This window comes from Corvus cornix, chromosome 26, assembly GCF_000738735.6.
Source record: "Corvus cornix cornix isolate S_Up_H32 chromosome 26, ASM73873v5, whole genome shotgun sequence".
Taxonomy (NCBI): Eukaryota; Metazoa; Chordata; class Aves; order Passeriformes; family Corvidae; genus Corvus; species Corvus cornix.
The window spans coordinates 6403153-6430174 of NC_046354.1; the positions used below are offsets into that span (position 1 = coordinate 6403153).

Here is a 27022-nt window from a genome sequence, read left to right on the forward strand (position 1 = left end):
TTCCATGTGCCTTAGCCTAGTTTCCAGAAGGATCTGCTCCGTGATCTTGCCAGACACCAGTGTGACTGACTGGCCTGTAGTGCACTGCATCTGCCTTATTTCTCTTTTGAAAAACGGAGTCAAATTTCCCATTTTCCAGTCAGTGGGAACTTCACCAAACAGCCACAATTTCTCGGATATGATGGAGAGTGGCTTAGGAACTTCCTCTGCCAGTTCCCCCAGGATCCAGAGATGCATCTCATCAGGTTCCATGGACCTGTGCACCTTCATATTCCTTAAATACTCCTGAATCTGACCTTCTCAAGTCCAGAGAAGGGAGTAGAGCTGGTGGGAGGGTGTGGAGCACAAGTCCTATTAGGAGCAGCTGAGGGAGCTGGAAAGGGGCTCAGCCTGGAGCAGAGGAGGCTCAGGGGGACCTTGTGGCTCTGCACAACTCCGTGACAGGAGGGGGCAGCCGGGGGGGGGGGGGCTCAGGCTCTGCTCCCAGGGAACAGGGACAGGAGGAGAAGAAATGGCCCCAAGCTGTGCCAGGAGGAATTTCTCCATGGAAAGGGTGGTCAGGCATTGGAAGGGGCTGCCAGGAAGGTGATGCAGTAACAATCCCTCGAGGTGTCCAAGGAATGCCTGGACACGGCACTCAGTCACAAGGTGGGGATTGGTCACAGGCCGGGCTCGATGACACAGGTTTGACTTGATCACCTTGGACGGCTTTTCCAACCTTAAAGGTTCTGGGATTCTCTGATTCTCCCACTGTGGACAGTTCCTCCTTCTCCCAGTCCCCACCTTTGCCCCGCGACTCCAGAGGTGTGACTGGGTCACTTCCCAGTGAAGATGAGGCACAAACGTCGCTGAGAAGCTCGGCCTTCTCCATGGCCTGGGTAAGCAGGTGTCCTGTTTCCTTCTGGAGAGGGCCCACATTTTCCCCAGTCTTCCTTTTCTCACCAATGTACCTATAGAAGCTTTTCTGTTGCTCTTGATGTCCCTGGCCAGATTTAACTCTAGTAGGGCTCCAGGTTTCCTAACCTGATCCCTCGCTGCTTGGACAATCCCTCTGTATTCCTCCCAGGCTGCCTGTCCTTGCTTCCACACCCTGGAGGCTTCCTCTTTGAGTTTGTTCAGGAGCTCCTTGTTCACCCTCACAGGCCTCCTGGAGTTTCTGTCCTTGGGATGCGTTGCTCCTGAGCTTGGAGGTGATCCTTAAATATCAACCAGCCATCCTGGGCCCCTCCTCCCTCTAGGGCTTTATCCCATGGGACTCAACCAAGCAGATCCCTGAAGAGGAAAACAGCTTTCCTGAATCCCAGGGCTCACTGTGTGCCCTCCTGGCTGCCCTGAGGATCCTGAATCCACCATTCCATGTTCCCTCAGCCCAGGCTGCCCTTGAGCTTCTCATTCCCCACCACGTGGTCCTTGTTGGTGAGCACAAGGTCCAGCACAGCTCCTCCCTTTGCTGGCTCCTCTCTCACTTGGAGAAGGAGTTTATCCTCAAGGCATTCCAGAACCTCCTGGATCAATTATGCTCCGTGTGTTGTCCCTCCAAGAGATACTGGCGTACTTGAAGCCCCTCATGAGGAGCAGCGTTGTGAACACGACACCGCTATTGTCTGTCCAGAGCGTCATCCGACGGCTGTTCCTGGTACAGACCCCCTGAAAGCCACCCCCACGTGGCTTCCTGGGCTGCACTCGGCAACGCCCAGGTCTGGGTCAGTGCTGGGCTCGACTACCTCAGGTTTAGGTCAGACTTGATGATCTTGAGGGTCTTTTCCAACCTAAAAACGATCCAACAATTCTACATCTGGGACAGAGCTCTGTGAAGGTTTGTGCCCCACACAGAAGTGCTGGGGCTGTGGGGAGTCTGCAGTACAGGAGACAGGCACAGGGGCAGTCCTGGCCAGGGACCCCAAGGCGCCAGGTTTGGCTGATGTTGGCAACTTGCCCAGCACCATCTCTGCTTCCTGATCTGTTCTGCCCAGCACTCACTGCTGCCTCTGCTCTTTGCACTCTGAAATTCCTAAAAGGTTCTTCCCAGGTATTTGCTTGGAGTAACAATTTTAATGCATATCCTAAATCCATGGAGTTCGTATGTACTTAGCACAGCAATAATCCCAGTGTGTGACACCTTCCTGCCAGCCAGGCTGCACTCAGGGATGGCCACCAGTCACCTTCAGTCCTGGGGTGGCAGCCAGCATTCCCAGAACTCCAGTTCTTCATAGACTCTTCATAGATCATGGGAGTTCAAGGATGAACAGGGCAGCAAAATCCAATCCATGCTGCAGATGATGAGTCTGGACGAGGGGCAGCTCCAACAGCCTCAAGGTCCTTGGCTGTCAGAAACCCCTTTGCTCCTCCTGGCACAACTTTCCCCCATCAGCACATCAAGAGGCTTCTCTTGGCTCTCAGTGAGCCCTCCAACTTTGCACTGATGTTGTTCCAAGGAAGATCTCTCTCTTCCATACTTGGTTTCACTCTTTTTCTGAGCTGCACCAGGTGTTTTCCATCACTATATTGGACATAGCCCATTCACCTTCTTCCACCAAATCCTGGTCACATTTCTTCAAAATTTTGCAGTGAGGATTCTTCTCCCAATTTTGAGTATTTTATCATCTCTACAAAGAACCAGGCAAATGGACCACTTTGTTAGGGTAAAAGAGGTTCTGAGAGAAAGAAGATGGTGTATTGTAGAATGTCAGTGCTGGAATCCTCCAGTGCAACGAGAGGATAAGAGAACTTGGCTTCCTTATTTTTTTGAAGATCATTGGAAAATAGAGGAAAGACATTTGTTAGAGGACAGTAAGTGAGCAAAGCCTGTTGGAAGAGTATCCACCAGGTGACTGCAGCAGCAGACACAAGGTTGCCTCCATCTACTTCCTGATTCCCACCTCATCCTTTCAGGTGGGATGGAGTCAATGTCCTTCAAGCAGCCCCATGTCATGCTGTGTTTGGGATTTTGAGGAGACTGCAGATCACACCCCCATGGTTTGAGGAGAGTTCCCACAACATCCAGGTTTTCTCTTTCTCTCACTGTGCACCCCCCAGCAGGCTTGGAATGGACAGGACGTCGGGAATGGACAGGAAGTCGGGAATGGACAGGAAGCTGGGAATGGACACAGCCTGGACAGTCCTCCCAGACTGACCAAAGGGATATTCCATGGCACAGGAGGCCATGCTCAGCAAAGAAAAGCTTTATGGCAGCAGGAGGATGGAGGGACGTTTCTGGTCACAGTGTTTGTCTTCAAGCGAACGCTGCACACAGAGACCCCGGGAAGAGCCGATCTTCTGCACTGCCAGGACGTGGTGACCAAATCCTGATTCTGCTTTTTGCGCAAGCAGCTTTTGCTTGACCTGTTAAACTGCCTTGTTCTCCACCCACGATGCCATCCTTCCACTTTCCCCCATCCCGCAGGAGGGCAGTGATTGGGTGGGTGGGTGTCTGGGACCTGGCCAAGGTCAATTCTGTCACAAAACACCCATTCCATACAAGGTGAGCCCATGGATACCCACAGTACCACCCTGACCTGCTTGTTCCACCACACTTCCCTCCTACCGAGCAATCTCAGTCACTGCAGAGTTTATTTCCATGATTCACCTTCTCTCCTCACCCACCTGCAGCTGGTCCATCACCTTGGTCTAGGCCAAGCTCTCCCCATCCCTGGCAGTGTCCAAGGCCAGGTTGGACGAGGCTTGGAGAAACCTGGGATAGTGGAAGGTGGCCCTGCCCCTGGCAGGGAGTGGAATGGGATGAGCTTTAAGGTCCCTTTACACCCCAAACCCTTCTCTGATTCTGTGATTTTTCAGAGCAGGAATTTCCTTTTTCTTACCTTATAAAAACCCCTCCTGCCTCTTCAATCCCCTGGAATTTTTCACACTGTCAAAACTTACATAATTAAGGAATACGGGACTGAGACAGTCGAAGCTCCCCAAGAAACATCCATCCTCCACCAAAACCCTACAGATAAACTGGGCATCCATGGGATAATAAATGAAAACTCTGCAGATGAAAATTTGATTAAAATGAAACAAAATAAGAATAAAACCAGAAATAAGGACAGTAACAAACAACCTCCCATGAACACAAATCCCCAGTGGAGCTCTGCTGGGGCTGGTGATGTTTAACATAAACATCAACAAACAAGAACAAAACAATGTCAAACTCTGCTGGCAAAAAAAGTTATTAATTGGTGGAAGGGAAACTGAAAAACTGCAGAAGGAACCTGCAAGGATCAGAGACATGAACAACAGAGGGCAAGGAAAGGTGTCCCTACAGATACAACAGAGCATGGTGGGAAAACACACAAGAAGTTCTACAAAAATTAGGACATAAAGACAGTCTGAGGGCACATCCCCTCCTACAAGGCAAACTAAGGTACCATCAACTGATGGTGGCAAGAGACATGTTCAAACAACAACAAATTAAAAGACACTCATTAAGGATTGTTAAAGATACCACCCAGGGACAAACAAGTCTTTTAGCTTCAAGAAATTATTATTAACAGAATTCTGTTTAAAAAAATACATCCCACCCTTCCAAAAGAACCCCACAACCACATTTCCACATTGCACAGCTGGCCATGGCCTTATAAAGGCTCACAATAATGACAGGGAGAGCCATGAATCCAAACTGTCACAGGGCTACTCCTGCCTCTGTCCTCACATCTGCAAGAGGTTTCGTATAAATATCTGCATTGTTACTGCCTAAAGTCTAATTCCCAGATCCTTTAAATAGCATTTATTAACCACTGACTGTTGACCTTTTCTGAAAATTGACAGTTTTCAGGAATTCATCAAAATTCTCATGCACATGAGGAAAACAAACAAAAAAGTATCCACAGCTGGGGTTTGCAATTTGCATTCGGGTTCTAAGAGCCAGGCCATGGAATTCCAAAGGGGAAAGTTTATTTGCTAAGACTAATACAGAACCCCTCTATTCATCATATGGGGAATGTGCTGGTAAAAATGCCCTTGGTCTGTGCTCTTGGATTGTGTCCCAGAAGTAGAATTTGATGGTCCAAGTTTCTTAATTCTGGCATTTAACAAAAACCTAGAGTTCTCTAAATACACACATACTTAAACTTCACCTAGTTCTTCCATCTACCAGAAATATTCATTTAAGCAAGGGATTTCCTCTTGAAGTCACTGAAGAGGTGATGCACGAGGTTGGGATCCCCGGGGGGGGGTTCAGCTCTGCTGCATTTCCCGACGCATTTCCTCCAGCGCCGCCTCCCGCTCCCGCAGGAGCTGCTTCAGCCGCTTGATCTTTTCATCCCGTATTGTCTCATCCAGGTCCGGGGGAGCCACAGGGAAGGCATCATCTCGGAAAGAACCTTCCAGAACCGAAGTATCCTCTTCAGAAGTCACTAAAACTGAAATCCCTGGCTGGGTAGTGTCACTGTACCTGGGGAACGTGTCCTGCTCTGAGTCCCTCCCTCGGGACGCTCCAGCGGAGCCGGTGGGAACACTTGGCTCTGGTGGGGCTGGGGGAGGTGAAACACTCCTGTTAAGTGCACTGGAACCTGAGCTGGTGATCTCTAAACTGAGACTTGTGGCTGATTTGATCGAGGTTCTCCTTCTCTTGCCACTGTCCAACAACGGTGAGGATTTCCTTTTCCTAGTCAAATCCTCTTCCAGATCCACAGTTATCTGCACAGTCAGAAACAGACAAAATTCACTTCTGTTAAACTGGGCATCAGCTACTTTATAACACCAAGTTCTCTAAGCACAAATTACGAGTTATTTGTTGCAAGCTTTTTAGAATTACTGCCCGGAAGAAGTTTCCTTCAGCAAAAGAACAAAGATATTTCTGCATTTGATATTTTTCTAGTAAAGATTCCCAGTTAACAATTCCAGAACACTGAATTCCCTCCTTAGTCAACACTGCATGTCTGCCTTTCCTGGGCATGTCCATCATCGCCTGTGGCTGTTTAAGTTAACACTACTGCAAGACAAAACCTTTCTAATTTGATGGGAAAATTCAGTGTAGAAGAATTCTTCATGTCTACATTTCCAAAAACATCAATCTGAGAAGTAATGTCCACTATCAGATTCAATTCCTCCCAGATGTTTTATTATTTGAATCATGGAATCTCATCCTGGTTTGAGCTGGAAGGGACCTTAAATCCCATTCCATTCCACCCCCTGCCATGGGCAAGGACACCTCCCACAAGACCAGGTTGCTCCAAGCTCCATCCAACCTGGCCTTGGACACTTGGGATGGATGGGTTAAAGCTAATGTGAATGTCAACAGCAGCCATGGATCTGCCCAATTATTAGCACTGAATTAGTAAAACCTGAGAAAGTCTTTGACTGAGTTGAGTAGAATCACATAGAAGAAAATGTGGCTGAAAAGAAATACTTGGATGGATAAAATCCTTTCCATGCATTAACATGAAAGTTCTTCCTTCCAGAAGTACCCAACCAATGACAAAGTTCAAACCAACATTTGTAATTTTAAAGATTGGACAGATCTACAAGTAAATTTCTTTTAACAAACCCATTCCTCTGCCTGTACCCACTGCACTGCTGGACAAACACAACCATCTGCAGAGGGTTGAATATAAATCAGGATACCAAGGTCTGGTCCCTATTCCAACTAGGACCATCACCACCAGCAGGGACAGTTTTCTCCAAAGAATTTGTTGTTCAAGTTTCCTCCAGAACCCAAAAATGAGGATAAAAATTCCTAGATGGTGCTCGAATCATACAGAAATCTCAAACAAGTTCTCACAGAGATCCCAACAACTCCTGACTCTCCTGGTGAATCCAGAGGTGGGAGGCTCCAAACACCCCCAGCTCTGCACTGACTGAACATACACTGCTTTCTGAGTGTGTTTAGCACTGAAAAATCCCAGATACCTTTTCCTCTTTAACACATTCCTGATGATGATTCGTTAGTTCCACATCCAATGAGGATGAACTGCAAGAACCATTTTTCCTTTCCAAGCTCTCACTGGAACAAACCCTTTCTTCTGGATTCTCACAGACGGCCCTTAACGGTATTCTTGTAAGGTAAACTCTCTCCTCCTTAAAGAGACCAAATTTTTTCCTTAATTCCAAGTATTGTTTCCAGTGTGGGTGCTCTTGGTGTTTGATTTGAATAACCTTTCCCGGTGAATCCATCTTTTGACATTGGATCTGAAATACAGAAGCAGTGAGAGAGCCATCAATCACTCTCTCACTCTCTCTCTCTACATATAAATAGATAAAATATATTAATATACAAGAAATAGGTACTAGAAAGACAGGTGAACATTTATTTTGTCTGCCATTCTCCAAGAGCTACATTTAACACAGGTAACATTTAACACAGATAAGCCAATTGTGATAAATTATACACAAATTATCATAGGTCTAACACTCGTTATTTAACACTCCAAGTACATTGTGGAACATCCAGAAAATGTCCAGGCCAACCAGCAACCACAAAAATAAAAGAAGCAACAAGAGAATCATCTGTTCTACCCCTTCAAATAGCAAAGAAAGAGGAGGGAAGAGCAGGCAGTGTCCTTACTCTGCAATCCAGGGGTTTGCCAATTTAGGGACAAGAGCACCAAATTTGCTGAGCTATTTCTCACCAAGGTTAAAGCAAATGCAAATGCTGACACTTGGCATCACACAGCACTGAGGAAAATAAATGGTATTTCAACCATTTTTCAGGTGAGGAACAATAAAAAAGCTAAGTCTTACAGTCTGTTGCAATAATTAAATGTCTAAAATTTGCAAAAATACACTTGGCTGACATTTCTGTTCTGCCTGGACAACACAAACAAGTTTCAGAATTATTTTTTTTCTCTGGAAACAAATTCATCCTGGCCTCTGGAGCTACTAAAAACGTGACCACCAATCCTGCATGGGGAGTTTGTGGGATTGGAGGCCTACAACTTCTAACAGATTTTCAACATTATGATCTTAAAAGAATATGTCAATGCAGCCACTAAGGATCTCAAGAGTTCCCTCTGCCTGACGTGGAGCCAGGAGTGAAGGAGGTGGATCCCTCCCCACCAGGGCAGGGGAGGAAGGAAACACAGCTCCTGCCTGTGGCTGTCAGAGCAAGTGGAGTCTGGAGCCGACAGTGCTACACACCAGAGTTGTCTCTGGAGGACAAACTCTGCTCTTCCAACTTACTCTCCTCTTGTGAGATGCAAACTTGACTTTCTCTACCCTACATCACCCCTACAGCCCTAAGGTTGTGCTGTGAGCGTGTGGCATCAACATCCAAGAGCCCAAACCATGAACAGCCTCCCTGGAGTTCAGTTATTGCTCATCATTTATCTCAGGAGGAAATCAAAAGCTACCTTACCTCTGCCCCTTTCTTTTCTATGCATTTCTCACTTGCACAGTGCAAAATTATTAGGAAATAGGCCATTTATTGACTAGAACCAACCTTAGAGCTGCATTTCCAGGATACCTGGTTACAAAAATGTGTGAACTCATCAAGAGCCATTTTATCCACCTAAAACCAGGACCACAGAACCACTGACCAGACACTGGGGTGGCATGTTTATGATTTATTACCTTTGGCCAGTCTTCACTGACAGCACATTCCTGCTTAGCCTGAGGTGACACAGGCCCTGCTGCCCTCGGGGAATGACTCAGGTCTTTGCCACTTTGACACACACCTTCCTGCACCCCTACTGCTGCAACTGGGGTCGCTCCACTGCAAGAAACGCTCTTGGTGAAGGGCAAACTCTGTCTCTGCATTACACTGGAATCCTGCTGACTAGCACTTGGTGTCAGCAGAGCTGCAGGTGTGGATTTTAAGTCATTTCTTAAGCCAACTGGTGATGAATTTTTGGAGACTGTACACGGTTTTGGGTCTTTCTGAGACAGCACCACTCCTTTGCTTTTTGACAACACCAGATTGACCACTTTACTGGTTATTTTATTGACTTCAGCAGAACCAATTCGCTTGGGTGTCTCCTTTTTAAGTGAAGCATCAGAAGAGGAAGATGTTTGTTTGTCAGCCTGGGCTGACAGAACATCAGAGCCTCTTTTGGTCAATAAATAGACTTTCCCATTGTACATGACCAGAGCATTATCTTTTAAAGGTGTGATTTTGGTTTGGCTTCCACCAGGACCGTTAGAACAGAGTGGCAAAATATTTGCAGGATTAACTTCTACATTCTTTGTGTCTGACAAAGTTTTCAGGATCTTGGAAGCCACATTATTTGAAGACTTTACAGGGATGAGACAAGCTGCTGAGAGCGGGGCAGTTTCTTGCACGATCCATTTCATGGGAGTTTGCTGGCACTGCTGCCCCTCGGATGGGACTGGCTCGGGAGAAGAACCAGATCCCTTTTGGGCAGCTGTCACTATCAGTGTCTTTGAAACTTCCGTGGCAGGTTTGGGGCAAAAGCTCTGCAAGTGCGTGGGCAGGACTTGGGAGGTTTTCACTGTGTTCACGGGTGACACGTAAATCACCGTCGGCGTTTTTGTACTGTCAGCCCCTCCAGACACGTTGGTGGCTGCAGCTGCCAGGATTTTTTGCTGTATTGAAGGTGGCAAAAGAGAGGCTGGGACAGATTTCACTTCTGCATCAGCTGGAATCTGAAGGTGGTGTCCAGAGGGCAGTGCTGGAGACCTGACAGTCACTGGGACGGGTTTGGTGTTCACCACCATGTAGGTTGTGCTGCTCTGGTGAGAGGAGCTCGTGATGGCCACGTTCTGCAAGGACACTCCATCCACAGACACACAGCTGCTCTGGCCGTTGGCAGCTGCACTTGGAATCGAGCTTTCCTTTTCAGAATCTGTCCTAACACTCTCCTGCTTGTCTAATGTCCTCGTAAGAATAATCTTTCCAGGATTAGGAGGCTGGAAAATAGGTATCTTAACAGATGAAGGCGCAGCAGTATTGCCAAGCTGTGTCTTAAAAGTAAGATGGACTGGGCTAGAAACATTTGCGTTAGAATTATTTGGCATGGCTGGAGACTGAACTACTGGCACAAAGCTTCCAGAAGTTTTAGAAATGGGAAGCAATTTCAGAAGGTTTTTTCCATCTGGTCCCGTTGTCTGAACGACTCGGTACATACAGCCTGCAATGCTTAACAAAGAAAAGGGAAAAGAGAGAAAAATGAAAGGCAGTGTAAGTGAACGAGCACAGGTACTTTAATTCATGAGCATCAGTGAACTCTACACCCAGGGCTGAAGCAGATTAACTCCTGGAAAATGCCTGAGTTAATTTTCAGGAGCTTCCTACTGACCTACCCAGGTTTCCATTTCAGACCATCTCAGACTGTCTGAAAATAGTGTCCAGCTTCTACACCCCAGAGTAGCAAGAAATGACATTTTTTCAGATTAAAAATAAGTTAAAAGACCCCAGAAAACACCTCACATTACCCTCCTCTTCCCCTCACAGGGCCTTTCATTCTGAAAATGATACCACTACCTCCCAATTTCCCAGAGAAGCCTTATTTTCCCCTTTCCCATCTCCCTGTTACTATTTCTAACCCTCCTGAGTGCTATGAACTATGAATTTCAGGAAGGCTTCAGGAGAATACAGGCAGAGTAGCTGCATGGCAAGAGAGAAGCAGAAACTACTTCAGACACAACAAAGCAATTTGGAAACAGGATGTGTTTATTTTGTGGAAGAGGTGGCTCCTGTGCCTCCCTGGCACCTGCCTGGCCATTCTTGAGGCAGATACAGACCACAGAGGTGGTTCATCCTCAAAGAGATGGAAAACTCTCAAACAATACTGGGTTATAAACATTTTTGAGAACAGAAGTCTAAGTCTAGGAAGGAAAAGGCTTCAAAACCAAGGAGGAACACATGGAAACAGCACCAGGGACATCTGGAGAGAAAACAGAGATTTCTTGCAGGTGAAGGTAAGAACTCACCAAGAGACAGACAGATCTTGTCAAAACACAAGTTAGTTGTGACTGCTCCAAATGCCAAGATTTTTCGAGTCCATGGCAGGACAAAGAACCTCTCCCACTCCAGGAGAGTCTGCCCAATGCAGGCTCTTCTGCAAAGAACTCCTGGACTCTGAGCAGAACAATCTACTGCCCAAAGCACTGCAGAGACACGTGTGGGCAAACAAAGCTGCCCTCACTGAGAAAGAAGAGACCAAATCACTGGAAGTTGTGACAGCAGATCCAGAGCGATTAAAAAGCAGAGCTGCCAACTCCACCTGGAGTCACCAAGAGCACCACGTCCATCCCATCGACTTCCTGTGTCAGTAAATGCTGTGAGACCACCGACATGGGAGCAGTTCCCAGTCCCACCCCGATGACATCAGGGCTGTGTTCTGCTTTCTGTCAGGTAGCTTTGAAATGGGCATTTTTTCTGTCTTTTTTGGGCTTCTGACTCAGCTTGGAGCAGGGCCCGAGAGCTCAGTCCTGCGTCCCAGCCCTGTGGCTGCTCAGGGGTCAGCCAGCCTTCGCTTCTCCCACCTGCTGGGAAGTCACAGGAGTGCTCTTCACTCCCAAAGCTGGGCGGTTCCTGCTGGGAGTCACATCCCCTGGGGGCTGACACAAACACCCCACTACTGTCTGCCCAACACACAAAGCCATCAGATACACAGAGCCTTCCTTGCTGTGACCTTGGAATTAACTCCCACCCCCAGTGTTTTGGTACAATGCCTCATTTCTGGGCACAAGGTATGAAAATGGAGATTTTTACATGAGGTATCAGTGCAGTGGGCAGGAAATTCTGCAGTATTTTTGGTTTTAAGGTGCTGAAAATTAAAATATGGGCATTATACCACATGGTTCCTAATGGAAGCTGTCACAGGAGGGCTTATGAGCAAAATGGAGTTGGATGTTTTGGCATCAGAAACGAGAGCTGAGATGGACTAGCACTGACAGGCAACAGTCTAACAGAAAACAGTTTTGCTTAAATGAAGAGGAAGTAGAAATATTTGTGTGTTTGAACATAACTAAAGCAGAGAAAAAAGACTTTTGGAGCACTTTAAACCTCCCAGCACTACTGACAATGCAAATGAGGAACAGCAGCAGCTCCTGGATTGTGCTTTGAATCTCTCAATACTTCTTTAATAACTCCATGGTCTACAGCCTCAACTTTGCTTCTATATATAAGAAGTAAAAGCAAATCCAGAAGGAATTTTTCAGCAAGTCCCACAAATGTGGAGCTGCTGAACAGAGAAACAGGCACTTACCTGCACCCCAACTAACTACGGCTGCAAATTGGCACCAAGGGGCAGAAGAAACCTCCAAAGAGGCTCGTTCCTCCACCTGTCAAAGCAAGGGAACACTTCTAACTTTTGGGCAAGAGGAGGGGGAGCAGATCACAGGGAAAGGAAGCAAGAAAAACAGGGAGAGATGAGCTGAAGATATATTTGCATCAATATTTTCCTCTGCCAGTTTCCAGCGCTCACGTCCTCGTTCCCACCTGGAACCACCATTCACCTCCATCTTGACAGACTTAAAAACTGGTTTTGACTGTGCTACAAACAGGAACTTTAAAGTAGATTGGGGGAAAAAAGCACCAGTAAAAAATCTCATTTGCCTGAACTTCAGATCATTCTGCTTTCCATGATTACAGAAGGCAACTGCAGCTTTTTATCTCCATGAAAAAGTGCAAGACACCCCAAAATCATCATTTTCTGGGAAATAACATTCTTTAACTTGAAACTAATATCAGGTATTTACACGTTGGGAGAATGACAAAAAGCTAAAGGATAGGCAAGAGAGAAGGAAAAGTCCAATGAGATACCAAGAAGTGGAATTCACCCAAATTGACTCAAACATCTTCGACTGAGGAGAGAAAGGATCACTGCACGTTTCCAGCACTGTGAGTTAAAAAGGCTTCATTGCAGCAATTTCACATAAAGCTTTTCCGGGGTGATACAAAGAAATTACCACGAGGAAGCTTCATGTTACCAGAATAAAATAAAGCACTGTCTCCATATGTTTTTGAGGGATGAAGAGGAGAGGTAGAAGTTGTTTTACTTCAGTCTTCAGGTCACTGCTCTTTGAATTAATGAATCTTTAAGAATCTCTTAATCAGAATGAAAAAAACTCCCTCAGTATCCCCTTTTTTAGGGTGTGAGATTAATTTGGTTAAAGAACAGGTTAATTTCTTTTCCTAAAAAAAAAAATGACAACAGGAAATCTGTATCCTGCCAGGTTGTCCTTGGGAATTTCTCCCATCGTTACTGAAGTAGAGTTTTCTTTCTCCTCTTCACCTTCCTTCACTTCCCAACTCCATAAGAACAAACCTCCTCAAATCTCATATATGAGTGCTCAGAAATAATTGTGTTGTTACAATACTTCAGAAAGGCCTAAGGCAGATCCATGAACAAAACTTGAGACAAATAAGTTAATGGAAGAATTAAAAAATGGTGGACTGGTAGAAACCTTATTTAATATCACCAGAGAAATGGCCAAATTCAATAAAAACAACCAAATAAAATTCTGTGACATTCATAGAGGGATCTGTCAACCAGATGACATTTTTTGGACCCAAAAAGGAGATTTCTTTCAGTGAACAGTCTGTGTGCAGCAACACCAACACCTTCCTATGGATGTGGCATTAAGGAAGGTAGGAAAGCAGAGAGAACAGAAAGAAACTGGGAGATTTATTTCTTTACTTACTTATTTCAAGACAGAAAAATAATAAGAATAATCTACATTTCCTTCAGTTCACCAGAATTCCTGTTTTCTTGACCAGACACAGCAGTTTTACTGTCTAAATTTCTCTCACTGTTCATTACTCTCAGTGAGCAGCACAAACCACAAAATATCGAGTATTTAAACATTCACCTTCTGTCCTTTATGCTTCCATTAACAAAAACACCCTCGGAATACTTTCAGAAAATAGGAATACTTTTTTCTGCCAAATAAATTCATTCACCAAATGGAGTGCAACCACCAGCACGATTCCCACAGAAATCCTGACTGTGCCATTAAAAACCGCATCAGCAGAGATCAAAGAGACAGACTGCTCAATTTCCCTGCAAAGTCGTCAGAAGGAACAATCCCCCTCGGAAGAAATGAGCTACTTTTCCATCTGCCTTCACTCCCAACTGTTCCTTTAGGCACAACTTTCACCTACAAATGTGAGGAAATCACCAGGGACTATGGGCCACTCCAGAGAAGCAACAGAATTTATCTTAATGGGTTCAGTTGGATCCAGGGAGTGGCAAAGTAACAACTTCTTGTCAATTGGAAATGTGCACCCAGGAACAAACTAAAATTAATTGATTGTAGTTGAGATATATTTATTTTATATAGCTGCATTCATTCTATGGATCATCTGAAAATTGTAATAAAATAATAATAGTAATGACAATACTAAATATATAGTAACATATAATCTAAATAATATACAATGATCATTGTTATTATCATTACCATCATCTAAAGGAAATCAAGAAATTGATGTTGAATTTGGAGGAATCCTGACCAGTATTTCAGTTCAAGCCATCTCTAATGGCCTGAGGTTTTACCCTAAACCAGAAGCTTTCAATAACGGCAGAAAAACCACTTTCTGTTTGACAGTAATTGTTTCTGGGAACTCTTTCATCCACTGTGGAATATTCCCTGCAGTACAGATAGCTGTGGATGTGCAAACTGCCAGGAAACGCTCGCTGTGCTCTGTTCTGAACCACAGCTCTCCTGATCCGTGACAGGATCCTCCTCCAGCCACAAAACCTCTGGTGGAATCTGCGACCATCAAAAACACCCAACGGGGATCAGAACCACCCAACGGGGACCAGAAATCACCCAACGGGGACCAGAAATCACCCAACGGGGATCCCACGGCAGCCCCGGGAATCAGAAATCACCCAAAACTCATCCCTGAGCACGCAGAGCACCCTGAGAACTCCAGAGAGCCAAGGAAAGGCATCGGGAGCCAAACCACGGCTGGAGCCGCGGGGCCCGCTGAGCTCCCGGCGCAAACCGGGGCTGGAGGCACGGAGAGGCAGCAGCCGCAGAATTCCCGGTACCGTCCCAGAGGGAGATCCCAGCACAGCCACGCCCGCGCGGTGCGATCCTAACGAGGGACCTGATGGGTAAAGCTGCCCCAGAGAGCCCGGGGAAGGGAACAGGGCTGGGGAAGGGTCTGGAGCCCCAGGAGCGGCTGAGGGAGCTGGGAAAGGGGCTCAGCCTGGAGCAAAGGAGGCTCAGGGGGGACCTTGTGGCTCTGCACAAGTCCCTGACAGGAGGGGGCAGCCGGGGGGGGTCGGGCTCTGCTCGCAGGGAACAGGGACAGGAGGAGAGGGAACGGCCTCAGGCTGGGCCAGGGGAGGCTCAGGGTGGACTTAGGGAAAATTCCTTCATGGAAAGGGTGGCCAAGCACCGGCAAAGGCTTCCCAGGACAGAGTGGAAGCCATCTGTGGAACTGTTCAAAAAATGAGTGGATGTGGCACGGGTTAGTGGCGAACACGGCAGTGCTGGGGCAATGGTTGCACTCAGTGACCTTTAAGGGTTTTTCCAAGGGAAATAATTCCATGACTGTGAAAGGTTCAATTCCTCTGATATCCCCACTCCCCGTTTCCCGGCTGCCTCCAGCACACCCCACCCTCACCGCGATGTGGCCGCAGCGACAACGAACACCAAGAGCCCCTGACACCAAAACAGAACAAAATACAGCCAAAATACAGCCAAAATACAACCAAAACACAACTGGCATCGAGCCGGAGACGGCACCGCACGTGGAGCGGGGCTGGAACCGCCCCCAGCCTGCTCAGCACCGCCTGGGATGGGAAAGGGAACAGGAGAGGAAAGGAGGGAGGGAGGGAGGAAGGAAGGGAAGGAAAAGGTGAAAGGAAAGGTGAGGCGTGGAAGGGGAAGGGGCAGGGAAGGGAATGGAAAAGGAAGAGAAGGAACAAGGAAAGGAAGGGCTAGAAAGGGATGAGTAAGAAAGGGATGGGAAAGGAAGGGATAAGAAAGAAACGGAAAGGAAGGGAAGGAACAGGACGACGCCCTCCCCGCCGCCCCCCGCCCGTCCCGCCGGGGCCGCCCGCCGCCGCCCCCGCCCTCCCGTTTCCGCGCACGGGTCCCGGCAGGACGGGGAGCGGCGGGACCGTACCTGGCCGGGCGTCCCTGCGCGGCCGAACCCCCGGGCCCGCCCGTACTCACAACTGCGGCCGCTGCTCAGCGCTCCGGGACATGGCGGGGCGGCCCCGCCGCGGCCCCGCGCGTCACTTCCGCCCGCCCCGCCCCCGCCGCCGCCGCTTCCGGCACGCCGCTTCCGGGAAGTGGCGCCGCCCGGCGGCCGCGAGCGGCACAGCGGGGGCGGCGCTTCCGGTGCGGGCGGAAACGGGCGGGAGGGGCGGGGGGGGCACCGGGGGCACCGGGGGCACCGGGGGGGCACGGGGGGCACCGGGGGCACCGGGGGGGCCCGGGAGGCACGGGGGGCACCGGGGGCACCGGTACTCGCCCACAGGCACCCGCACCGCCCTGCTCCTGTGTGTGTGAACCGCGGGCTGGCCGCGGGACAGCACCGCTGAGGGCGGGCGGATATTTAAATAGGCAATTTGCATATGCAAATACGTGTTATAATATGGGCAAGGACAGGTGTGTGTCAGAGTGGGGTGAACGCACACACTCAGTGAGCTTTATATATTATATATAATATATGTAAAATAAATAACGAAATGTAATATATCATCTAATATTATAATGATTTAATAATATAATTAATGGTGATAAAATAATACATTGAAATGAAAGTGATCAATAATGACATAATAAAAAATAATAACAATTTATAATTACTATGCTCTTATATATTATATAATTTGTATTATAGATTACATAAAGCATATATATACATATAAAATATAATTTTGTATTCTATTCCATAGAGGCTCTGAGAAGGGGTACGTCAGCCTGCACAGACTACAGATATACATGTGTACATAGAAGGAGGCTGTGTGAGGCTGGGGTTTTTATACACATATATATAAAATGATAGATCACATTCCAGTGTAGCAGCATGTACCCAACAGGAGGCAACAGCATGACTCTGTGGGGTGTAATACTAAAAATAAATACAAATAATACTCTGCATAACACACAGAACGTGGCAGATATAAGCTGTCCTGGGGATTTTGTTGTATGTTCTGTGTTATTATAGCTGCAGGGAGAAATGAAGGAGTGCCTGGCAGTGTGTGCATTTGTGGAGCATAAATAACACAAATCACATTCTCTCCTGTTAAGTGCTCTGTGGTGTAACATTAGGATAAAGAGTCTGTACAAACACATGGACCTACAGGCGTGAATGTGTGTGTACACAAGTGTATAAATACATATATCAAAGGTGCTTATATATTATGGAAATATATAATATATAATATATTATATATGATAATTTTATATATTTTGTATTATGTATTATATATTATATTCTATGTAAAACTTATCAGGTTGACGAGGTGAGGGTTGGCCACAGGTTGGACTCGATGATCCTGGAGGGCTTTTCCAACCTCAACAATTCCATGATTTGCACTGTTGGACTCCTTATTCCATGGAAGGGAAGAGTTTCAAAATCACCTGTTAAAATTTTGCTTTCACCAGCCATAAATTGCCAAAGTGGCACAAAATGCTGGGGACACGTTTGGCTGCTCCCCACGTGGGGAGGAGCAGCTTTGGAAGCTGTGTCTCTGCATCTGTGTCGCCAGGCTCGTTCTCCCTCTGCCTGGTGAACCAGGACCATGTCAGCCCAAATCCCAACTTCCCAGAGCTGCAGAGCTTCCCCAGCCCAGAGCCAACACTCTCACAGTCACCAGTGTGGCCAAACACGGTGCTCAGTGTCGTGTTATCCATGAAGATTGGCCAGCTTGGATGGGCTTGGGGCAACTTGGGCTAGTGGAAGGTGTCCCTGCCCGTGGCAGGGGGTGGGACAGGATGAGCTTTAAAGTCCCTCCCAACCCAAACCAGGCTGGGATTCTGGGATTCTGAGATGTTACAAAACTGCCTGAGAGACTCTTGTCACTGATTTTCCTGTTGTTCCTTGGGAGCAGACTGGAAGACCCTTTCATGTTCTGTCCTCTCTCTCTCTTGCTCCATGACCAGGATCACAGAATCCCAGGATCACTTAGGCTGATAAAGACTTCAAGACCATCCAGTCCAACCTGTGACCAGTCACCAGCTGGACCAGAGCTCTGAGTGCCACAGGCAGTCATTCCTTGAGCATGTCCAAGGACTCCACCATCAATGGATCCCCCATTACCCTCCTCCACCCCAATCAAGAGAATGAGTCAAAACTCTCCAGATTTGCGTATTACCGCAGGCCTGGGCCCTGGGGTACATCACCGTGTCCTGCAGCCGTAGGGAGGAGGAGGAGAGAAGATCCAGCAGGCAGAAATTGTGCAGCAAGATTGATTTATTTAATTATTTTACAAACTCTTTTATAGACTTTTTCTTCATAGTCTAATTGGACAAAGGATCAGCCACCCCTTGGGGGTGATTGGCTAAAATCCTAAAACATCCATTGTCAAAATATTTTTCTACCATATCATAAACAAGACTTTTCAAGGTTGCAGGTGGCTTGGTTGTTTACATAACTCTGCTACCTCTTCTGTGAGAGAGAAAAGTTTCTCACAGACTTAGAAAATAGCAAGAAAATCCTTGCTAGCAGCATTTTTGTATCTACATTTGTGAATGTCCAGATTGTGGTGACGAAGGCGTGTCAGAGCAATACAGGAGAAGGTGGCTGTGTCCTGAAGAAACCACATCCATCTCACGGAGCACCCACACTGGAGCAGGAGAAATGCAAGGAAAAAGGAGCAGCAGAGAGGATTTTTTTATGGACTGACCACATCCCCTATTCCCCATTCCCCATCCCCGCTGCACTGCCCAGGCTGGAGGGAAAGAGAGATTAGGGGATGTGAAACTGAGCCTGGGGAAAAAGTGGTTTAAATCTTGTCTTTATTTCTCACCATCCAAATATATTTTAATTTGCAATAAACTAAATGAATGTTTCCAACACCAAGTGTTTGCCCATGACAATTATTGGTGTCACATGGAGATTATAGGAATTTGGCAGAAAATAATCCCCCTGTGTCCCAACTGGTCCTCAGAGGGGCTGGGAGCAGCTGGGTTGAATTTCTGATCACGACCAGTTGGGCACCACAAGTCTGGTCCTGCTCAATGAGGACTTTCATAATCACAAATTTACGAACAGTAGGAATTTTTGAAACAACAGAAATACAGGTTTGGACTTGCTGTAGATAAATGCACCAGCACCAATAGAGTGATGATGATGATGATCAACAACAATCATAATAATAATGATGGTGTGCTAACATGGGTAATAATAATTGTATGCAAAATGTCACCAAGAAGGCATTCCCAGCTGGGAGGGGGGTGAGCAGAGTCACCCACCCACTCTCCCCAAGGTCCACCTCTTCACTAGGGTAATTTACACCCAAACCAATCATCCTTCTCCTGTTTTATGCGCAGCATCATCCAGGCAAAGAGCTGAGTTGTGAAGTCATCCACAGAATCCTGGAATCATTCAGGTTGGAAAAGTCCCCCAAGACCATTGACTCCAACCTGTGAATGGTCTCCACCTTATCAGCCAGGAGGGAGCACTGAGTGCCACATCCAGGCATTCCTTGGACATCGCCAGGGATGGGCACTCCAAACCTCCCTGGGCAGCCCCTTCCAATACCTGATCACCCTTCCCATGGAGAAATTCCTCCTGATGTCCAACCCAATCCTCCACTGGCACAGCTTGAGGCTCAAGACACAAAGGTTTAGACCATCTTCTGATCTTTATGGCTCCTGATACACCTGAAACATTATCTTCAGAATTACTGTTTCTTTATAAACGAAGACTGAGTTTGGAACCTGCCATGAAACCAGTGGTGGGCTTACACAGACAGAGGTGTCACGGGGACACTCGAGGACAGTGTCTGGCACGTGACACCAGGCAAAGGCACCATGACTGGTCCCAGTCTGTCCATGCCACTGCTCTGAGATGATTCTGCACTAATCCAACCCTTGGGCTGCATCAGGAGGTTATCTGGAGGAACACCCCATCGTTTCAGCCCAGGAGGGAGCCTTCACAAGCTCTCGTGGGTACTTACTGGCCAGCAACTCATCAATGGGGTTGCTCATGCCCAAATTCATGCTTGTGAATCTCTTTCCATTTTTCTACACTACCTGTAATCCTAGTCACAGCCCAGAATCACCAAGTCATGGAATCATTTTGGTTGGAGAAGCCCTCTAAGATCATTAAGACCAATTGTTAACCCAACACTGACAAAGCCACCACTAAACCGTATCCCCTGAGCACTTCCAGGGATGGTGACTCCACTTGTGCCCTAGGCAGCTGTGCCAGGGCCTGACCACCCTTTCCAGGAAGAAATTTTTCCCAATATCCAAACTAAACCTCCCCTGGCCCAGCCTGAGGCCGTTCCCTCTCCTCCTGTCCCTGTTCCCTGGCAGCAGAACCCGACCCCCCCGGCTGCCCCCTCCTGTCAGGGACTTGTGCAGAGCCACAAGGTCCCCCCTGAGCCTCCTTTGCTCCAGGTCCTCCCCTGCGGAGGATCAGGCACAGGCGTGATTTGTCTTAGACATTGTGACTGTCACAACAGGAGAAGTGTGATCAGAGGAGAAGGTTCCATGGAGCTGAGCCAACTCACTCCCTGCTGGTGGAGAGACTCGTGCTCAGTCCCCCCTCTCGAGGAGGACTCAAAGGATTGGCTGCGCATTCATGAACAAAACAGCACGAAAAATCTAATTTACATAAGAGGCTGCCCAGGTTTAACGACGAAAGGAAGTGGATTGGGCCCCCTGGTTCTCTTTTTCCTCTCTTTCACTTTCACTTTCTTTGTCTCACAAGCCGAGCTCCAGGAACGAGGTGGGATCTAAGGACTGGTGGTACTCTTTGCTCTTCTTCTCTCCTTCCCCCTTTTCTGTCTTTATTTCACAGAACCACAGAATGTCCTGAGTTGGAAGGGACCCACAGGGAGAGTCCAGCCCCTGGCCCTTCACAGACACCCCAACAATCCCATCCTGTCCCTGAGAGTGTTGTCCAAACACTTCTGGATCTCTGGCAGCCTTGGGGCCATGACCTGGGGAGCCTGGGCAGTGCCCAGCACCCTCTGGGGAAGAACCTTTCCCTGATAGCCAATCTAAACCTCCCCTGACACAGCTTCAGACCATTCCCTCAGGTCCTGTCCCTGCTCACAGAGAAGAGATCAGTGTCTGCCCCTCCTTTTCCCCTCACATTGAAATTGTAACTGTGATGAGTCTCCCCTCAGCCTCCTCCAGACCAAGTGCCCTCAGCTGCTCCTCCCACAGCTTCCCCTCAAGGCTCTTTACCATCTTTGTTGCCCTCCTTTGGATGCTCTCCAATGGCTTAATGTCTTTTTTATCTTGTGGTGCCCAAAACTGCCCGCAGCCCTTGAGGTCAGGCTGCCCCAGAGCAGAGTGGGGCAATCCGCTCCCTGCCCAGCCATCGGTGCTGGGCCTGATGCCCCCCAGGGCAGGGATGTCCCTCCTGGCTGCCAGGGCACTGCTGGCTCAGGTCCAACTGGCCACTGACCAGGACCCCTGGGTCCCTTTCCAGGCACTGCTTTCCAGCCTCTCGTTCCCCAGTCTGTCCGGACAGCCAGGTTTGCCCCATCCCAGGTGCAGAATCCAGCACCTTCCCCTGTTGAACTCCATAGGCTGGTGATTGCCCTGTCCTCTAATTCGTTGAGGTCTCTCTCCAGGGCCTCCCTGCCTTCAAGGGGGTCAACAGCTCCTCCCAGATTTGTATCATCTGTGAACTTGCTCAGTATCCCTTCCAGTCCTGGATCCAAGTCATTCATGAAGATGTTGAAGAGCACAGAGCTGCAGATGGAGCCCTGTGGAACCCTACTAGTGACAGGTCCCCAGTCTGATGTCTCCTCAGCCATTGTCACCCTTTGTGCCTGACCCGTGAGCCAGCTGCTCACCCTCCCATGATGTGTTCATCCAGCTGTGAGCTGGACATTTTGTCCAGAAGGATCCTGGGAGAGACAGCATTGAAAGGTTTACTGAAACCCACAAAGATTCCATCAGCTGGATTTCCTGGATCAAGCAGGGTGGTGGGTCACCTTGTCATGACAGGAAATCAGGTTTGATGAAGCAGGACCTTCCTCTCATGAGGCTGTTCTGGTTGACCAATGACTGCGTTGTCCTTCAGGTGGTTTTCCATCATTCCCACAGTAACCTCCTCCACAGTTTTACCGGGCACTGAAGTGACACCGACAGGTCTGTAGTTCTCAGGGTCCTCTGGAGTTTAAATCTCCCTCAGCTGCTCCCTTGCTTTGCTTGGGCAAAACATGGTTTTCATATTCCATCCTGTGCTCTGCATGGAAGTTGGTTGTGGGAGTGGAGAGATGGAGTAGTGGCACTGTGGCTTGTGAGCCAGCTCCTCTGAGGAGTTTGTTGTGGGAGCTGAGGACCCATTGAAGTAAACTGCACAAAATTCAGGGCTTGTAGCCACCACTCCTGTGGAAGTGCACTGTAAAAATTCAAGAGCTTGTTGGCCCACACCTTTGGAGTCTATACTCTATATTCAGCTGGCTGGTTGCTGGAGTTGCTGGAGTACCACAAAAGCACAAATGCTCCCTGACCTTTGCTCAGCCTGATGAGGATTTACAATGAACCACCCATGGGTCCTGAGACCCCCCAGCTCCCTCAGCTGCTGCTGGTGCTCCACATCCTTCCCCAGCTCCATTCCCTCCCCTGGACATGCTCCAGCCCCTCGATGTTTCTCTTTCCAGGTGGAGCCCAGAACTGCACACAGCTCTCCAGGTGCCTCACCAGAGCACCTCATTCTACCCAGTCAAAAGCTTTTTCTCCTATTTCCCTCTTTTCCCACCTGGATCCTAATCCTAAAAAATGAACAAGGTTTGGTGTCTGCCTGAACTGGGAATACAGCATCTGGCATGTTCTGGGTGTCACCTGGCCAGGACAGACAGGTAAAGGCTTCGGGCATAAGTTTTTGCTATTTCCCAGGATCTCTGCCAGCAGTATTTACTGCTGGTCCTTTTAGCAAGAGGATGCTGGCTGGGCTCCTGGAAAATTCAAATTCCTTCAGATTTGGGTAATTTTTCCAAGACTTTCAAGCTCCCTTTGAATTGGCAAAGTCCCCCAGCTTCTGGAGGTCGATCTTTGCCTTCCTCATTTATGAGATGCCAGGCTAAAAATTTCTCTCAGGTTTTTTTTTCATGGTCAGGACTTTTTCCTCATGTTGAATCCAAGCACATTGAGCAAGGTCTAACTCAGCTTCCTCTAAATTGCCAACCACAGCCACAGGCTTCAAACAAACATTTTGGGGAGAACACATTTCAGCTGTCTCCTCTCCTGCCTGCTCATTTGGCATCATTTGGGTTTGACTTTGAGGTCTGGTGTCAGCAGAGACTTGTGTGCAGAGATGATCATCTATTTATGTGTCAGATGTTGGTCCAGTCTGCTCGTCAAGAGCGTGGTTTGGCTCCTTGGTGTGACACTTCAGCTGGAAAGCAGCCGGACAGAGGCATCCACTGCCTGTCAAAAGGGATGTTGTGAGCACTTGCTCCTGTCAAACTTGCCACTGAGATATCATGAGATGTGACACTTTATTGTGCCATAAATCAAGTCTCTCCTGATGGGAGAGAATTTGCTGAAAGTCCTTGCAAGGCGTTTAAAAGATAAAGCGAGACGTCTTCTGTAGTTTCAATGCTTCCAGATAGTTGTTTATTATTATTAACATTCTAGATAGATTGTTTATTAAGTCTTATCAGAGGAACTCAGCCACCAGCGTGACCCAGGTACAGCATGGAAGGAGGAAAAGTAGGAGTGAGAGTGAGAAAGACTAATTATCAAGATTTACACAGCCTTTTAAAGACATTTTAACCAATAGTTACTAAAAACTTACATTATTTTCACTTTCCTACCAATTATTCAGTAACACAGACAGGAACTGTGGAATTCTCTATCCAATGAATCCAAACTACTTTTACTGCAGAATATGGAGTGGTAGAAGAAGGAGAAGAAGGTTTAGAGAACAACAACAGTCCTCCATTTTGATATTTTTTACTCTTATCTATGTACTTCAAAGAGAAGCCTAAAACCTCTAAATTTTTCACCCCGTGACAATCTTACATAGCAGTCTATCACCTAATTCACACCACTGTATTTTCTAGTTTTTGTCTGACTGTTGGTAATTTTTTCCAAGGTTGGAGGCTAAAACAGTGTTGTTCAGGGGGGTAAGAACCCTTAAAAACAGGCAGAGAAATATTCTCGGCACTCTGGGTTCCTACAGAGATGGAAAATTGGTGCCAAAATTCATCTGGAGTCTTGAAAGCACCAAATGATGCTGAGTTAGACTTTACCATGGGCTCCTTATTCAATCCCTGCTACATCTGTTATAAACTGGTTTGCAGTTCTCAGTGCAGTATTTAGGATTGAGTCAGCAAAGCCACACCTGTCCTACAAGGGCAGGGCTCCGCCTCTTTGGGGACACATCTGAATTGGTGTTTTCCACCATGTAAAGCTAATTTGTGTATATAAAGTAGTAAGACTGGCTAAATTCACTGCCAGTTTTGCAGCTTGGAAAGGTAGAGTTGGCACTGGACATAGAAAAACCTCATTTAAGGTCTTTAAACCATAAAAACTGGCAGAGGAAAGGTTAGATGGGATATTGGGAAGGAATTCCTGGCTCTTAGGGTGCTGTGGCCCTGGACAGGTTGCCCAGAGAGGCTGTGGCTGCCCCATCCCTGGCAGTGTCCAAGGCCAGGTTGGATGGGGCTTGGAGCAGCCTGGGACAGTGGAAGGTGCCCCTGCCCATGGCAGGGGGTGGAACTGGATGGGCTGAGATTCCATGATTCCATTATTTTAATTAAAATCGGACTTCATGAGAGTTCACAAGAATTTTACCTTCCACTTCTGATTTCTAGACATTAAGCAAACGAATGTTTGAAATTCTATTCAAGGCCCACCAAATCCTGGCTCATAGTGCTTATTTTGTTCAGGATATTTCTTTGTCCAATTCCACTCAACCACAAAGAATTAAAATTCAAAACTCATCCCAAGTCTGAAATGCCAATGGGCTGTTTGAGGATCCATCACCTTCATGCTTGAAGTTTCAGGATTAAGAAAAAACAGTTGAGTAAGAAAGTTGCAATTTTGACAGGACAATTTGGACCAGGAAAAAAATAAATCATGGGCAAAAGTCTTGTGCCTTGGCTCCACTGCCTCCCACCAGTGTTTACTGCACAGAGGAGGGTGATTATTGTTCCTGTTAATAAACCCTATAAAATAAGGAGTAAATGACCTGGAATACAAAATCTCATTTGTTAAAGTGGTATCTCACTTAACAGTGTAATATTATGAAAAACATTAGGATACAGATTTCTGGGGTCTCAGAGTCTAGATCTGGGAAAGGATTTAGATTTAGCTCAGCCAGCACATTTTTTTTTAGATATAAAAACTCAGAAGATTTTATAAAAAAAACACCTTAAACTTATATCAAAGAGTAATACCCAGAACTTCTCCCATCAGCAGAAGCCTGAGAAAACATAGTTTAGTTATCCAGAAAAACCTAATCAGCCTAGAACTCAGCTATTTGTCCCATAAGCATCCATCCCAAACAAGACAGTGTTGAGTGGAGGACAGACAGGTTGCCCTCCCCTCGCTGCAGCTGCTGATGGTTCAAGCACAGCACCAGGGGCACAGCACCAGGGGCACAGCACCAGGGGCACAGCCCTGCTCAGCTGGAGCTGTGGCTCAGCACATCGGGCTCCCAGTGATCAGGTGGGTTCCCAAAAGGATCACGGTGAGGTGGTTCCAGTTCAAGGGGCAGCTACGGCCTGGTGTCAGGCATCTCCCTGGCAGCCCTTTGCTGCATCCCCCCCAGCCAGGGAGGGCTGTTTGCCACCCTGCTCTGCGGAAGGGAAGGTGGTGGGACACAAGTGCCCCAGCACTGGAGGTACAGCACCACCAGGGTGGGTCAGGGCACAGCAGCCCCCGTGCCTTGGAGGGACTGTACTGAGGTGAGGGGGGATTTCCCTCTGCTGTCACTGCTGGCAAAGATCCGGCTGTCACTATCCAGGAGTGAGCCCTCTGGGATAAGGTTACATAGCTGTTCTTATTTTCAGCCCGTCACTGCAGTCCTTCAACACAACCAGTGGAATTGGCTGAACTGGTGATTGTTATTAATCACGGAATGTCATCGTTGGAAGGGACCTGTCGAGTCCAATTCCTGAGTCTGCACAGGACAACCCAAAGAATCCCAGCATGTGCCTGAGAGCACAGGGACTTCCAGCAAGGGGAGAGCAGTGGGGTGGAGATGCAGCTGTGGCAGAGGGAGCAGGGCCAGCATGGCATGTCCTGTGCTCAGGGACCCCAAGGTGCTGCAGAGCCAGTGCCGCTCCAAAAGCTCTGCTGTCACCATCACGTGTGACACGGCAGGATGCAGGGAGAGCCTGGCTGAGGCTGTCCTGGGAGCAGCTGCTTTGATCACCTTCCTCTGCCAAAGGAATTGGAGGAATAGAATCACAGAATCTCAAGGATCACAGATCCTTGTTGGACCCACAAGGATCATCCAGGCCAGCCCCTGGCCCTGCACAGACACCCCAACAATCCCACCCTGGGCATCCCAGAGAGCCTTGGCCAAACGCTCCTGGAGCTCTGGCAGCCTCGGGGCTGTGCCCATTCATTCCCTGGGGAGCCTGGGCAGTGCCCAGCACCCTCTGGGGGAAGAACCTTTCCCTGATCTCCAGCCTGACCCTCCCCTGACACAGCTCCAGCCCCTCCCTGGCTCCTGTCCCTGCTCACAGAGAGCAGAGATCGGAGCTGTCCCTCAGGAGGAGCTGCAGTCCCCCAGGAGCTCTGCCCTGTTATGAGCAGTGAAACTTTCCTCAACATCCACAAGGGCAGATGGTTTATCAACTCCACTGCAAAACACTGTTGGCAAAACACTAAAGCAGCTCTGAAAATGCTGAGTTGGACAGGGCTTAGAGCAACCTGGTCCAGTGGGAGATGTCCCTGACCATGGCAGGGGGTGGAGCGGGGTGAGCTTTAAAGTTCCTTCCAACCCAAACCAGCCTGGGATTCCATGAAAGGCTCCCTGGAGCACAAGTGACCCACAACAGGTGACTTA

At 47.9% G+C, this 27022-nt stretch overlaps 1 protein-coding gene across 4 annotated transcripts; it reads right to left on the reverse strand.

Moving 5' to 3' along the window:
• Nucleotides 1-4151: 4151 nt before the first annotated feature.
• LRIF1 (ligand dependent nuclear receptor interacting factor 1) lies at nucleotides 4152-16116 on the reverse strand. Of its 4 annotated transcripts, none has more exons than XM_039565388.1 (5): nucleotides 16036-16116; nucleotides 12108-12183; nucleotides 8509-10033; nucleotides 6850-7128; nucleotides 4152-5637 (listed from the first exon to the last, which is right to left on the reverse strand). In XM_039565388.1, the coding sequence occupies exons 3-5, from the start codon at nucleotides 10018-10020 to the stop codon at nucleotides 5176-5178; spliced, it is 2253 nt and encodes a 750-aa protein (XP_039421322.1). In that variant the 5' UTR covers nucleotides 10021-10033; nucleotides 12108-12183; nucleotides 16036-16116; the 3' UTR covers nucleotides 4152-5175. The 4 variants fall into 4 exon arrangements, with proteins under 4 accessions (XP_039421322.1, XP_039421323.1, XP_039421321.1 ...); XM_039565389.1 differs by having other exon boundaries at nucleotides 15986-16072; XM_039565387.1 differs by lacking the exon at nucleotides 12108-12183 and having other exon boundaries at nucleotides 16036-16095.
• Nucleotides 16117-27022: the final 10906 nt, after the last annotated feature.